Below are 14,505 nucleotides of genomic sequence, written 5' to 3'. Positions count from 1 at the left end.
TGGTGGGGTGTTAGAAGTTGAGGCGGTGGTGGAGGTAAGCTGGATCGGTGTTCTGGAGAGCTTTGTAGCCATGAGTGAGTAGTTTGCACTCACATCTTTCCTGGACTGGGAGCCAGTGGAGATTGTTGAGGTGTGGAGAGATGTGGTTATTTCGCAGGATTTTCAGGATGAGTCTGGCGGCAGCGTTCTGGGTGGTTTGAACTCAGCGTAGGACATGGGGTTGGATTTTGATGTAGAGGACATTTCCGTAATCATGTCTACTGGTGTTAAGAGCCTGGAAGACTGTTTGGCTGGTGTTCAGTGGGATCCACTTGAAAATATTGGGTAGCATTCACAGGATGTGGAAGCATGATGAGGAGACGACGTTGATCTGTCTGCTCATGGAGAGGTTGTTTACCAGGATGATTCCAAGGTTCTTGGTATAGTCCGCAGGGGTGGGTGGGGGTCCAAGTTCAGAGGGCCACCAAGAGTCGTCCCAAGGGGAGTGGTTGTTGCCAAAGATTAAGACTTCTCTCAGTTGAGTTGGAGGTAGTTGTTTTTCATAAAAGCAGTGACATTGCTCATGCAGTTGGCAAAGTTTACTTTGGTGGTGCTGGTTGAGTCTGTAAAGGAGAGGATGAGCTGTGCGTTGTCAGTGAAGGATACTAAGTTGATACCGTGGGCTCTGATGATGTCCGCGAAGGCCGTCATATAAATGTTGAAGAGTGTTGGGCTGAGGGATGCCACAGATGAGTCTTGGTTTCTGAGGGTAGGGGAGGAGTCTAACTCATTGAGTTCTTTCCGTGAGGAAGGAGGATATCTACATGAGGGCCGGTCCGCAGATACCAAAGTGCTGAAGCTTTCTGATGAGTGACTTGTGGGAGACCGTATCGAAAGCTGCAGAGATGTCAAGGAGGATGAGTGCGGACATTTCTCCTCAGTCGAGAATGCTTCTGATGTCATCAGCGACTGCAATGAGGGCTGTCTCTTTGCCGTGGTTGGTGCAAAAGCCTGATTGTGAGTGGTCTAGGAGTTGATGGAGTTATAGGTGGTCTGCAGTTGGGTATTGATGACTTTCCTAATGCCTTTAGCTGGAAGAGGAAGGAGCGAGATGGGTCTGTAGCTGCGGAGAGTGATTGGGTCAGTCGTTGTTTTCTTCAATAGGGTGTTGACTTCTGCATTCTTCCAGGAAGACGGGAAGTTGGCAGAGGTTATGGAGGTGTTAATGCTAGTGGTTAGCGTGGGGGGAGATGATGGTTCTTCTAAGGTTGTATATCAAGTGTGGGCATAGACCTGAGGGGGCTCCTGAGTGGATGGTATTCATCAGGGTGGTGGTTCCTTCATTCGAGAGGGGCTTCCAGGTGCTTAGCTGCTGTTTGGCGATAATGGAGATGTCCGTCTGGTCGAGGTAGTTCGTATCAGTATGCTGTGGGTTGAATGTAATGTTGTTTCCAGCTGCAGCACGGGAAAACTCATTGATGATGGTGAAGAGTTCTTTGCTGCTGTTAGAGCTTGCTTCGAGTCTTAGGGCCTTTTTCTTTGTGTCCCATGGTTGTTGGTGTTCGAGGTTGAGGACAGCTTTGCATGTGGATCTTGCAGTGGTGATTTTGTTGAGTCTTCATTTTCTTTCAAAGTGTTTGGGTCGTTGTTGTTTTTGTAGGTCTTGTTTCTGGTGGGACCTTTGCAGTTGGCAATGTCAGCAGATCATTTATTGAAGACCTTGGTGTCTACATTGAGGTTTCCCGGTGTGGTTGGGTGGGCGTTCCTGTAGGGTCTTGGTCCAGTTTTCTTCAGATATTTTGCCCCAGTGTCTTGATAGTGCTTTAGGTTTTTTTGGTGGGGTGGCATGGCCAGGTATCTTGAAATGTGAGCAGGGTCTTGTGGATGGTGGTGATCCTGTTGTTGGAGGAGAAAATAGGGTTGAGAGTGTGGCCTGCTCTGTGGGTTGGTCCTTGGACGAGTTGGGTGAGTCTGAGGTTGCTGAGGCTGTCGAGGAGGGCCATGAAGTTAGGGTTTGTGGTGTCTTCAAGGTAGAAATTGAGGCTGTATTTGGTTGATCTGATGGAGAGAGGACTGACTAAGTCTGAGATGTGCTTGCAGAAATTGCGCCAGGGGACGGCAGCCGAGGGCTCCCTTAAAGGTGGCATTGTAGTCCATTCGGATTTTGAAGTGGAGGTGTTTCATGAGGTGTCTGTGGAGTTGATGCAGTCAATCGTGCTTTTTTTTGACGATCAACTCCTCCGTCTGGTTTGTAAGTTCAGTCCTGGTGTATGATTTTGTAGATGGGAGGGATGACTGCGGCAATGTGCAGGTTGGAGGCTGGATTGAGCCATGTTTTAGTCAGGAATATGAGGTTGGGTGTGTTGCTCTTAAGGTGGTCTCAGATTTCGGTGCAGTGTTTCCCTGAGGAATCGGAAGTTGAGGAGAATGGCAGACAGTTGGTGCAGGGTGGTGGCATGCCTTGATTGTTTGGAGGTGGTGTTGTTGGCGTCTGAGGTGTCGCAGGTGACAATCAAAATGGATGCGGTAAAAAGGCTTAGCCTTAGGGCAGGGGATGCGTGGCACCAGCATATTTGCTGGAGTCTGTTGTTGAGGTCGTGGAGTATAGCAGATGAGTAGTGGCGGCATTAGATGGATCTGATGGCGGCTGTGGTCATGGTGTTGTGTTGGATGGTCGTGTGGGCCAGGGTTCCTGGCACTGGGGGGTGGGGGGGGGGGGCAGGGCTTTAATTGGCGGGAAGAACGGTGAGCGTACAAAGAACAAGGTGGGAAAAGTCTGGCATCGGGGATGTCACATAGTCAAAATGCAGCAACTGGGTCAGGTCGGAACAAGCTAGGAACTGGAGGCCACTGGTAAGTGGCAAAGTAGGTGTCAAGGTGCCTACTCTGTAAAAGGGTGGGGGGAGTTACTGCCTCTTTTTCATCAACAACAGTGTGCAGAAAATGGAAAAGTAGAAGCCACAGAATACCAGTCGCTAGGTACCATATTGCAACTATCTCAACCATAATAATGCACAAATAGCACTGAGGTTGGCAAAAGCTTGTCTCGCCTACAGTGGAGGTATAAGGAAAAAACAGCCAAGAAAAGGTGAATTAAGGACTGAAGGAGTGAAATTAAGGCAGAGCTAACAGAGTAGAACAGTATACCAAGACAAATAAATGCAGATTGTGGTAATATTCAAAGAAGCCAAGAATGTTTTGCATGTGTGTACTTTCAGTGAGGCAGCCTTAAGTAGGGCCCTGCAGCTTTGTGATAGATGTTCTCCTTGCATCTTCCATTTTGTTTTTGACTCCATAAAATACTAATCAATGTTTTTGTTCATGAGTTTTATTGAGTTTTGGATTACATGTGAAAAATTAAACGGAAATAAAACGTACAGGAAAAGTTATATCCTAGTCATTGATAATGATTAATGATGCTCAAAATACAGTATTGTAAGAGCTGGTAGTTCATTGAGGAGACCATTAACAATGAGATGAGAAAATGTTCTGTAAACAACTTAATAAGAGTCAGTAGTTCATTTTAAGAGACCACTTGGAATGAGGAAGAAATGTGAAATGAAAGGTATCGGACAACAAATTTGAGATTGTTTGCGGTTTAAGGTAAATAATTCATTCGGGTGAATCATTTATTATAAAGTGAACTGTGAGTGAGTGAGATTGTATCCTAGATTCTGATCATGTTTCTTGGAGGACAGTGTAATTATGGCTGGTCTATCTTCTGCCACCCTTTGAATTGAGGGCAGTGTTAAACTCTATCATTAGTTAGAAGTGCAACCTCTGAAGCTGGTATTCCCCATATGCAGTGGGGCACATACCGTGCTGTGCCTCCTGATCTTGAAAAATGGAACTGCTGCTTTCTGCATTGCATGTTGGAGCTCCTACATGGAAGAGAGGGTTATCATACTTCCCTCTTGTGCCAAAAAAAGGAACTGCAGCTACAAGGGCGTTCACAGCTCACCCTGCAGTGGAGAGATGGTGACGCTGCCCAGTGGCAGTAAGAAGTGGAACTGCAACTAATGTGAGTCAGTCATAGAGGTTCTAGTATTGAGAAGAGGCCCTTGAGTGATTAAGAGTTTCTCAGCTCTAGTTTGAAAGATGGCATATTATGCCCTCTGGCATGGAGGAGCAAAACTGCATCTGCAGAGCCTCACAGTTGTTCCCCTGGGGGAAAGCTGTGGTACACATTGCCCCCTAGTGGAGCAAAGTGAAGTTTCAGCTTTAGAGTTTGTTGCAGCTCCTGACTTTTGCAATTGGAGAGAGATCCTTGCATGTGCTCTGGTGGTAAGATGTGTTACCACAGCTAACACCCCTATTTCCATCCTCTCAACCACATCCTATTGTTGGATCCCTTGTGAAATCTTTTTTTGTATCCTGTATCCCTCTTTGTTACCAGCCCACCACAAGAGGACCAGAAGGAGACCTTCCTTGGGGAGATTGCGCGGCTGGAGAAACAACTGACTGGGCTACAACTGGAGCTGAGGACTTTGGCGGATTCACAGCGGGGGATTGCCACACAGGTGGAGTTGCTCCCAGGACAGATCCAGGGTATGCGGGATGAGGTAAATGTCCAACTATGTCACGACTTGAGTGAAGGGACATCCATGAATTGCCCATGAGGTTCTGGCATACATAAAAGTTCTTCTTTACGCTTAAACAAATATAAGAGGTCTTATATACATATATAAGAAATCTGTGCTCTGTCTCATCATTGTATTATGTTAGCATTGCACAGTCCTAAACGCCCTTCCATATAAAAGGAAATTAAATCTGCAATGTTAGACCTGTCTGCTTCTGGGAAGACTCTAACCACCATGATTTATTTTTGTCCCCCTTAGCCTCCCAGAGTTTCTATTTTTTATTTTTACATGTGTCCATCAGGAGTTTTTTTATGCTGTCAGGGGGCTAGGTGTTCCTTGGCGATGACGCCATTTTTCCCTCATCACTGGTGAGGCCTAGTCAGGCCCCTTGAAAATCTAGGGCTCTCCAGAGACCTAAAATGGTGTCCACCAACTGCCATAACGGACACTACTGGAAAACAGGCCATAGGCTAACCTAGGGAATTTTCTAGAAGCAACCAGTGATTTCTGCAGGTTCCAGGCCACCCTATAAAAGGCCAGTGACCAACAGCCATTGTGTGCTTTTCTTGGAATGACCAGTGCGGAGAGAGGCAACTGAAGGAGGAGGATTGTACACTAGTTGTGACCAGATCGACCTGCGGGGCCGGCTGTCGCTACCAGGAAGTGCCCCCACCTTGGCTGACCAAACCCCACTGTTTCAGCAAGCATCGTCAAGTTATTAGAGTCCCTGCGACGAGTCTATTAAGGGCTGATCTCCCTGAAGTGTGGCTACCTGGGATCTGTTCAACCCATCCTGAAGGTCGTGGATAAAGAGTACAACGGAGGTCTCGTCCAAGTTGATTGACCCTAAAATCAGGGGGTGACAGACAAGGAAACGCGTGACTACAGCGCCCCAGTTCAACAACCTCCCCTGTGGGTGAAAGCGGCAGAACCAGCTGTCGTCCCTACCTGGAAACGACGCTGCCGCCGAAAGCATTCCCTGACGTGAGGGCGTCGGAAGAGGGAGAGCCCAGCTGTCGTGTCTCGTCATCTGAAGAGCTCCGTTGAGGCGCCGGAAGAGGCGGGAAGCGAAGCAGAGCCCAGCTGATCGCCTGCGAGGTGGTGAGGGACGCCGTCGCATCGGACGAGGTGCGCAGAGCCGGAACCGGCAAGAAGGACCCAGCGCGACGAAAGAGGCGGGCGCTAGGCGGAGCCAGGAGAGGCCGGTCGCGTCATCGGAGGAGCGCCAAAGCAGAGCTCCAGTCAGCGGTAAGCTCGAAGAGGCAGAAGCGCCGCATCGGTGACCTCCGTGAAGCGCCTCGGCCTGAGGTAGGCTTCCCTGACGCCTCTGCAACTGCGGAGAGACTTCCCTAGCACCGCGTGACCTGGGCAACACCAGTTTGACTGACCGGAACCCAAAAGTAAGCCGGGCAGAGAGGGTGTGGGAGGCGGAAACATCGGGTGTCTGAAGGCATCAATGCGGGGAATCCTGAAACCAGGCAATTGACTTGAAAGTCACCAGAGCTATACACGAGGAACTGAGTACAGAACTGCCCAGATCATTTAAAACCCATCATTTAACTAGATAAGAGGGGTAGAGCGGTGTGCAGAGAGAGTATAAGGCTCACTAGTAAAAACCCTTATAGCCTGTGATTCACTGAGGAAGTAAAACCTTCATTATTAAGGTGCCACCTGTGAGTTGACAAAAGGGGGAACATTGTTGATTCTGCTTTGTTTTCTTTTAGCCACATGGCTGGGGGTTTATGCTGAGAGGACCCACCCCGGTGGTAGAGGTCTGTAGAGTGAGAAGAAGGCTAAGATCTGAATGTAATGTACCTGTTTAAAAGTGGTTAAATAACATATTGAATCTGTAAAGTGCAATTTCCTAACTGTAGCCTCATAGTGGAGTAGTGTGTTGTACTATAGACAGCCCCTTATCACAAATGTAATGTACCTTTGAATCTCACATATTGACTGGGAAAAGTATTGAATGTGATTGGAAAGCTATGAGAACTGTATAAATTTAGTATACACTGCTTTTATTCAAAACAAGAACAAGAAAACATTTATTTTTATAAAAGGTAACGGTATTTTTCCAAACAGAGGTGTTGTGTCTTTATTTTGGTGGTTCATCACTGTGTTACTGTGGGTAAGATTTGTAAGTACTTAGCCAACGCTTGGAGTTAGCTGTAGACCACTACTGTGCCAAGCTACCATATGTAGGCTTGGGTAATCTAGGTCCAACATAATTGGTGTTTTAGCGGTGGGATAGCGGATTTGTACTTACACTTACTTATTAGTAACGCAGTGCCAACCACGAGACCCCACCTGGAGTTTTCTCCCTGCGGCCCTCCTAATTTACGTTTTTGATTTTTCTAAATTAACTTCTGGCGGTGGGTGGAGGTTGACCTCAGGTCACTCTGTGGATCTCTCCTGTATAGCATTTAATACTTCAAACAAGAATGGAGATAAATGTGGAAGAGCTAGACAATTATACTGTGCCTCAATTGAAAGAATGGTGTCAGCAGCAGGGGGTGTTTTTCAAGAAAGGCGCCAGGAAAGTTGAGCTGCTGACCAGTATTCGAGCATGGGTAGAGGCTCATTCCGGGGAGGAGGTAGATCCTGAAGAGAGTGACAAGGACACTGTCCTGGAGACCACAACACTGTACCAGGCGGGAGGGGAGAACCTAGTAACAGGTCCTAGAACACCTTCTAGAGTGGGCAGTAGTGTGTCAGAGAGGGGCCTGACCGACGCCGAGTTAGAAGACAGGAGGGAGGAGAGGAGGATGAGAATAGAACTAGCCAGGATGGACATGGTGAGGGAGGAGAAGAGGTTGGAGCATGAGCGGACCATCAAGGAGATGGATTTGCAAGCCCTAAACTTACGTACCCCCAAACCAGAGAATGGTGGCAGCGATAACTCAACCAACACCCGAGAACATAGACCGTACCTACCAAAAGACATTATGGCTTGTTATGTACCCAGCGACGACATTGCTAAATGGCTAGCCGCCTACGAGGTCTCGCTGAAGGCCCATGGGATTCTGGAAGTCCACTGGGGAGGTGGGTTGTACAAATACATGCCCCCCACTGGCAGGGATACTTTGTTGGCCCTTGACACGAGTGAACAGACCTATTATCCGGCTATGAAATTAGCGCTGCTCAAGAAGTTTGGGTTGACCCCTGAGAAATATAGACAAAAGTTCCGGGGCAGCTACAAGCTGGGCACACAAAACTGGGTAGATTTCTTGGACTACTCCAGGAAGGCCCTGGAGGGTTGGGTAAGAGGCAGTGATGTAGGGGACTATGAGGGACTATATGACCTCATACTCAAGGAACACCTACTCGAGAAGTGTCTTCCTGAGCTAAGACAGCATCTGGTGGACAGCAAGCTGACCAGCCCCAGGAAGCTTGCTGAGGAGGCGGACATCTGGGTTAGTACCCGGGTGTCGACTAAGGGGACTGGAGGGAATTCCCAGAAGCCAGGACAGGGCGCCCCCCAGAAGAAAGAGGGAGGGGAAACTAAGAGGGAGTTCTCTAAAGGGCCACAAAATACTTCGCAAGGAAGGGGCAGAGGATTCATCCCCAAGAGTAACCCCCCTCGCAACCCTACCCCTGGCCAAAGCCAGCAGCCAAGGGTTGTGCATTGTTTTGAGTGTGGTGGTGTGGGACACTATAAAGGAGATGTGAGGTGCCCAAAAAGACCACCCCCTCCCCCTGGAGGAAAAGCCCCGGGACTCACTAGTGTAGTGCTCGGGGAGGAGATGCCTTTGGTTAATGGAGGGGAGCGGGCGGGTGTCACTTTAGTGTCCCTGGGAGATAAGGAGATGGTTCCCAAGACCCAGCTGCCCTCCAATACTATTAAGTATGAGCAGTGGGTCACCATCAATGGCCGTAGAGGGGAGGCTCTGAGAGACACAGGAGCCAGCATGACTATGGTAAGGAGTCAGCTGGTGTCTCCAGAGCAGGTCATCCCAGATGTACTCCATTCCGCCGTAATGGCTGACGGCAGATTGGGCCACTACCCTGTGGCTGAGGTTCCCTTTGAGTGGGGAGGGGTTGCAGGTCCACTTCGAGTTGCCGTAAGCCCTGCCGTGCCTGTTGACTGCCTGTTAGGGAATGATATGGAGCACAATGCTTGGAGGAGGGTGGAGTACCAGACTCACTCTGAGATGCTGGGACCCCCTGACTGGACCTGTGTCAGCACGAGGTCAGCAACTGCCCGAAGGGAAAAGTTGCTTACGCTGGAGCCTGGAACAATGGCCCAGCCAGCTGCCAGAGAGGAGAAGGACAAGAGGCCGGAGGACCCTGCCTCGACATCTCCGCCTCGTGAGACAGCTGGACCACCTGCGGAGGTGGATCTGGAGTCCACAGGGGAGAGTGTTGCTTCCTTGGAGAACCTACCCATCCCTACCGAGTGGCATGTGGAGGGAGGTCCTTCCAGGGAAGAATTCTGTGCAGCTCAGAAGGAGTGTCCTACTCTCGAGGGGCTGAGGCAACAGGCCAACGCCCAGGCAGCAGGAAACATTGCAGGGAGCTACCGGATTTACTGGGAGGATGGACTCCTCTACAGTGAGCCCAAGGCACCTGGCCACGGTTCAGCCAGAGCCTTGGTGGTCCCTCAATGCTTTAGAGCCTTTCTACTGGAATTGGCTCATGAGATACCATTGGCAGGACATCTAGGACAGGACAAGACCTTTGCCCGGCTTGTCCACCACTTCTACTGGCCTCGAATGAAAGTGGCGTCTGACACATACTGTCGGACGTGTGTGTCCTGCCAAGCTAGTGGGAAAACAGGAGTGAAGCTCAAAGCTCCCCTGGAACCACTGCCCGTCGTTAGCACCCCCTTTGAGAGGGTGGGCATCGACATTGTTGGGCCATTGGATCCACCAACTTCAGCTGGTCACCGGTTTATACTGGTTTTGGTGGACCATGCCACACGGTACCCAGAGGCCATACCTCTGAGGACCATCACTGCACCTGTGGTGGCAAGGGCCCTGATGGGGATCTTTACCCGAGTGGGTTTCCCCAAGGAAGTTGTGTCCGACAGGGGGACTAACTTCCTTTCAGCGTACATGCGGGCTATGTGGAAGGAGTGTGGAGTTACCTATCGGTTTACCACTCCTTATCACCCACAAACCAATGGTCTTGTGGAAAGGTTTAACAAAACCTTGAAAGGTATGATCAGGAGTCTACCTGAGAGCCTGCGGAGGAAATGGGACATCCTCCTACCCTGTCTCTTGTTTTCTTACAGGGAAGTGCCACAAAAGGGAGTGGGCTTCAGCCCCTTCGAACTTTTGTACGGGCACCCTGTACGGGGACCTCTCAGCCTGGTGAAGGATGGATGGGAACGGACTCCCAGAAAACTTCCCCAGGACGTGGTGAGCTACATGCTGGCCTTCCGGAGCCAAATGGCTAAGTTGTGGAAGCAAGCTTCAGACAACTTGGAGGCCAGCCAAGCGGTGATGAAAGAGTGGTATGACCACAACGCTCACCCAGTGGAACTGGAGCCTGGACAGAAGGTGTGGGTGATGGAACCTGGAGAGCTAAATGCCCTCCAGGACCGTTGGACAGGCCCCTTTGAGGTGTTGGAAAAGAAGGGGAAGTCCACCTACTTGGTGGATCTTAAAGCCCCAAGGCAGCCCCACAGGGTGCTGCATGCCAATCGCCTCAAGCCACATCATGAGAGGCCCGCGGTTGTCTTGATGATGGTAACCGATGGAGCAGAGGAAGAAGAAAGCGAACCTCTCCCTGATCTTCTCTCGTCCCAAGAAAAGGATGGGTCGGTGGAGGGAGTAATTCTCTCGCCATCCCTAACTCCTGAACAGCAGAGTGATTGCCGCCAGATCCTGGAGCAATTCTCTTCTCTGTTCTCCCTTGTCCCGGGTAGGACCCACCTGTGTACCCATGACGTGGACACAGGAGACAGCCCACCTGTGAAGTCTAAAATCTACCGGCTGTCGGACAAGGTGAAGGCCAGCATCAAGGGTGAAGTCGCCAAGATGCTGGAGCTGGGAGTGATTGAACCTTCTGGAAGCCCTTGGTCTAGCCCGGTGGTTTTGGTACCAAAGGCTGCCCCACCAGGCACCACACCTGAATTGAGATTCTGTGTGGACTACCGAGGCTTGAACTCAGTGACCAAAACTGACGCCCATCCTATCCCCCGGGCGGATGAGCTGATTGACCGGCTGGGAGCTGCCCAATACTTAAGTACTTTTGACCTAACTTCAGGGTACTGGCAGATTTCCCTTACAGAGGAGGCGAAGGAAAGGTCAGCCTTCTCTACACCTGAGGGACACTACCAATTTCGCGTGATGCCCTTTGGGCTCAAGAATGCCCCTGCCACTTTTCAGCGGCTGGTGAACAGGGTCCTTTCTGGAATGGAAGCTTTTTCTGCTGCATACCTGGACGACATTGCTGTCTTCAGTAGCAGCTGGGAGGACCATTTGCAGCATCTGCAAGCTGTTCTACATGCCCTGCAACAGGCTGGATTGACAATCAAGGCCAGCAAATGTCAGATCGGACAGGGGTCGGTGGTGTACCTAGGTCACTTGGTGGGCAGAGGGACGGTGCAGCCCCTCCAGGCCAAGATTGAGGCTATCATTGCCTGGGAGCCCCCCAAGACTCAAACAGAGGTCCGAGCCTTCCTGGGCCTCACTGGATATTACCGTCGCTTCGTGAAGGGGTATGGCACTATCGTGGCCCCTCTCACTGAGCTTACTTCCAAGAAGCAACCCCGACGGGTAGTCTGGACGGAGGCTTGCCAGCGAGCCTTCCTGACCTTGAAACAAGCACTGTGTTCCGCTCCCATTCTCAAGGCACCTGATTTTGCTAGGGAATTCATTGTCCAAACAGATGCGTCAGAACATGGCATTGGGGCAGTGTTATCGCAGCTAAATGATGAGGGCTTGGATCAACCCGTGGTCTTCCTGTCCAGGAGACTACTCCCCAGGGAAAGGAGGTGGAGTACAATTGAGAGAGAAGCCTTTGCGGTGGTTTGGGCTCTGAAGAAGCTACGACCATACCTGTTTGGTTCGCACTTCCTAGTTCAGACTGACCATCGCCCCCTTCGTTGGCTGATGCAAATGAAGGGGGAGAATCCCAAGTTGCTAAGGTGGTCCATCTCCCTACAGGGAATGGACTTTAGGGTGGAACATCGACCTGGGGCAGACCATGCCAACGCAGACGGTCTATCCAGGTATTTCCGCCTTAGTGATGAGGACTCCCAAGGGGTTGGGTAGTTCTCCCCACTTTCAGCTGGGGGGGACGCGTGTTAGACCTGTCTGCTTCTGGGAAGACTCTAACCACCATGATTTATTTTTGTCCCCCTTAGCCTCCCAGAGTTTCTATTTTTTATTTTTACATGTGTCCATCAGGAGTTTTTTTATGCTGTCAGGGGGCTAGGTGTTCCTTGGCGATGACGCCATTTTTCCCTCATCACTGGTGAGGCCTAGTCAGGCCCCTTGAAAATCTAGGGCTCTCCAGAGACCTAAAATGGTGTCCACCAACTGCCATAACGGACACTACTGGAAAACAGGCCATAGGCTAACCTAGGGAATTTTCTAGAAGCAACCAGTGATTTCTGCAGGTTCCAGGCCACCCTATAAAAGGCCAGTGACCAACAGCCATTGTGTGCTTTTCTTGGAATGACCAGTGCGGAGAGAGGCAACTGAAGGAGGAGGATTGTACACTAGTTGTGACCAGATCGACCTGCGGGGCCGGCTGTCGCTACCAGGAAGTGCCCCCACCTTGGCTGACCAAACCCCACTGTTTCAGCAAGCATCGTCAAGTTATTAGAGTCCCTGCGACGAGTCTATTAAGGGCTGATCTCCCTGAAGTGTGGCTACCTGGGATCTGTTCAACCCATCCTGAAGGTCGTGGATAAAGAGTACAACGGAGGTCTCGTCCAAGTTGATTGACCCTAAAATCAGGGGGTGACAGACAAGGAAACGCGTGACTACAGCGCCCCAGTTCAACAACCTCCCCTGTGGGTGAAAGCGGCAGAACCAGCTGTCGTCCCTACCTGGAAACGACGCTGCCGCCGAAAGCATTCCCTGACGTGAGGGCGTCGGAAGAGGGAGAGCCCAGCTGTCGTGTCTCGTCATCTGAAGAGCTCCGTTGAGGCGCCGGAAGAGGCGGGAAGCGAAGCAGAGCCCAGCTGATCGCCTGCGAGGTGGTGAGGGACGCCGTCGCATCGGACGAGGTGCGCAGAGCCGGAACCGGCAAGAAGGACCCAGCGCGACGAAAGAGGCGGGCGCTAGGCGGAGCCAGGAGAGGCCGGTCGCGTCATCGGAGGAGCGCCAAAGCAGAGCTCCAGTCAGCGGTAAGCTCGAAGAGGCAGAAGCGCCGCATCGGTGACCTCCGTGAAGCGCCTCGGCCTGAGGTAGGCTTCCCTGACGCCTCTGCAACTGCGGAGAGACTTCCCTAGCACCGCGTGACCTGGGCAACACCAGTTTGACTGACCGGAACCCAAAAGTAAGCCGGGCAGAGAGGGTGTGGGAGGCGGAAACATCGGGTGTCTGAAGGCATCAATGCGGGGAATCCTGAAACCAGGCAATTGACTTGAAAGTCACCAGAGCTATACACGAGGAACTGAGTACAGAACTGCCCAGATCATTTAAAACCCATCATTTAACTAGATAAGAGGGGTAGAGCGGTGTGCAGAGAGAGTATAAGGCTCACTAGTAAAAACCCTTATAGCCTGTGATTCACTGAGGAAGTAAAACCTTCATTATTAAGGTGCCACCTGTGAGTTGACAAAAGGGGGAACATTGTTGATTCTGCTTTGTTTTCTTTTAGCCACATGGCTGGGGGTTTATGCTGAGAGGACCCACCCCGGTGGTAGAGGTCTGTAGAGTGAGAAGAAGGCTAAGATCTGAATGTAATGTACCTGTTTAAAAGTGGTTAAATAACATATTGAATCTGTAAAGTGCAATTTCCTAACTGTAGCCTCATAGTGGAGTAGTGTGTTGTACTATAGACAGCCCCTTATCACAAATGTAATGTACCTTTGAATCTCACATATTGACTGGGAAAAGTATTGAATGTGATTGGAAAGCTATGAGAACTGTATAAATTTAGTATACACTGCTTTTATTCAAAACAAGAACAAGAAAACATTTATTTTTATAAAAGGTAACGGTATTTTTCCAAACAGAGGTGTTGTGTCTTTATTTTGGTGGTTCATCACTGTGTTACTGTGGGTAAGATTTGTAAGTACTTAGCCAACGCTTGGAGTTAGCTGTAGACCACTACTGTGCCAAGCTACCATATGTAGGCTTGGGTAATCTAGGTCCAACATGCAATGTGAACTCTAGAGTCTGGAAGCCTATTGAAAAGCATAATCCCCCAAAGTTATAGTGGGTTCTAACGACATTAGAATGTATAACATTATTTACTCGGGCAGTGTGCTTCACTTGCTGAAAATCCTTTCTGTTAGCTGGAGGACTTCAAAATGCTTGTAAACCACTACAAAATATGTACCAAGGGGGGCAAGAGGAAAAGAATAGCAGACATGGTCACTGAACAAAGATGGCTTCTACTGGACATGCAAAAGTGTGGAGTACGGGAGGGGCAAACTAGCCAAACATTCTATCATAAAAAGTGAATTACAAGCATTGATTACAGGTTACTAAAGTATACTATAGGTTTCTATTTATATTTAAAATTGTATTACCTATTTATTACAGAAAGTATATGTATTTGATAACTTTTTGAATAAATCACAACTGCTTCTATTACACATTTCTCTCCTTTTGACAGCAGTCACAACTTACAGTGCAACTTATTTATTGTAAAAGTATCTCGTTTCAGTGTCTCTCAATGAGGGGCAAATCTTGGGCACGGTCCGAACAGCTTCTTTCATTTTGGCTCCTGTGACGGGCTCTGTTTTCCCTGTCGTCCAAAACTAGGTTTTGGAATTCCACAGAAATCATCATAGAAAATCATGACATTCACCAACCTCATT

General features: G+C 49.7%; 1 protein-coding gene across 1 annotated transcript in view; it reads left to right on the top strand.

Annotated features, from left to right (window-relative positions):
- Positions 1-14,505, top strand: part of SUN2 (Sad1 and UNC84 domain containing 2) — a 150,709-nt gene that overhangs the window by 91,264 nt on the left and 44,940 nt on the right. Inside the window, exon 12 of the mRNA XM_086963381.1 lies at positions 4,376-4,541. Within this exon, the coding sequence (XP_086819507.1) occupies positions 4,376-4,541 (166 nt within the window). The remainder of the gene's footprint in view (positions 1-4,375; positions 4,542-14,505) is intronic.

Source organism: Lissotriton vulgaris, chromosome 1_1 (genome assembly GCF_964263255.1).
Source record: "Lissotriton vulgaris chromosome 1_1, aLisVul1.2, whole genome shotgun sequence".
In the NCBI taxonomy this organism is placed as follows: domain Eukaryota; kingdom Metazoa; phylum Chordata; class Amphibia; order Caudata; family Salamandridae; genus Lissotriton; species Lissotriton vulgaris.
This window is presented reverse-complemented; position numbering and strand designations above follow the sequence as displayed.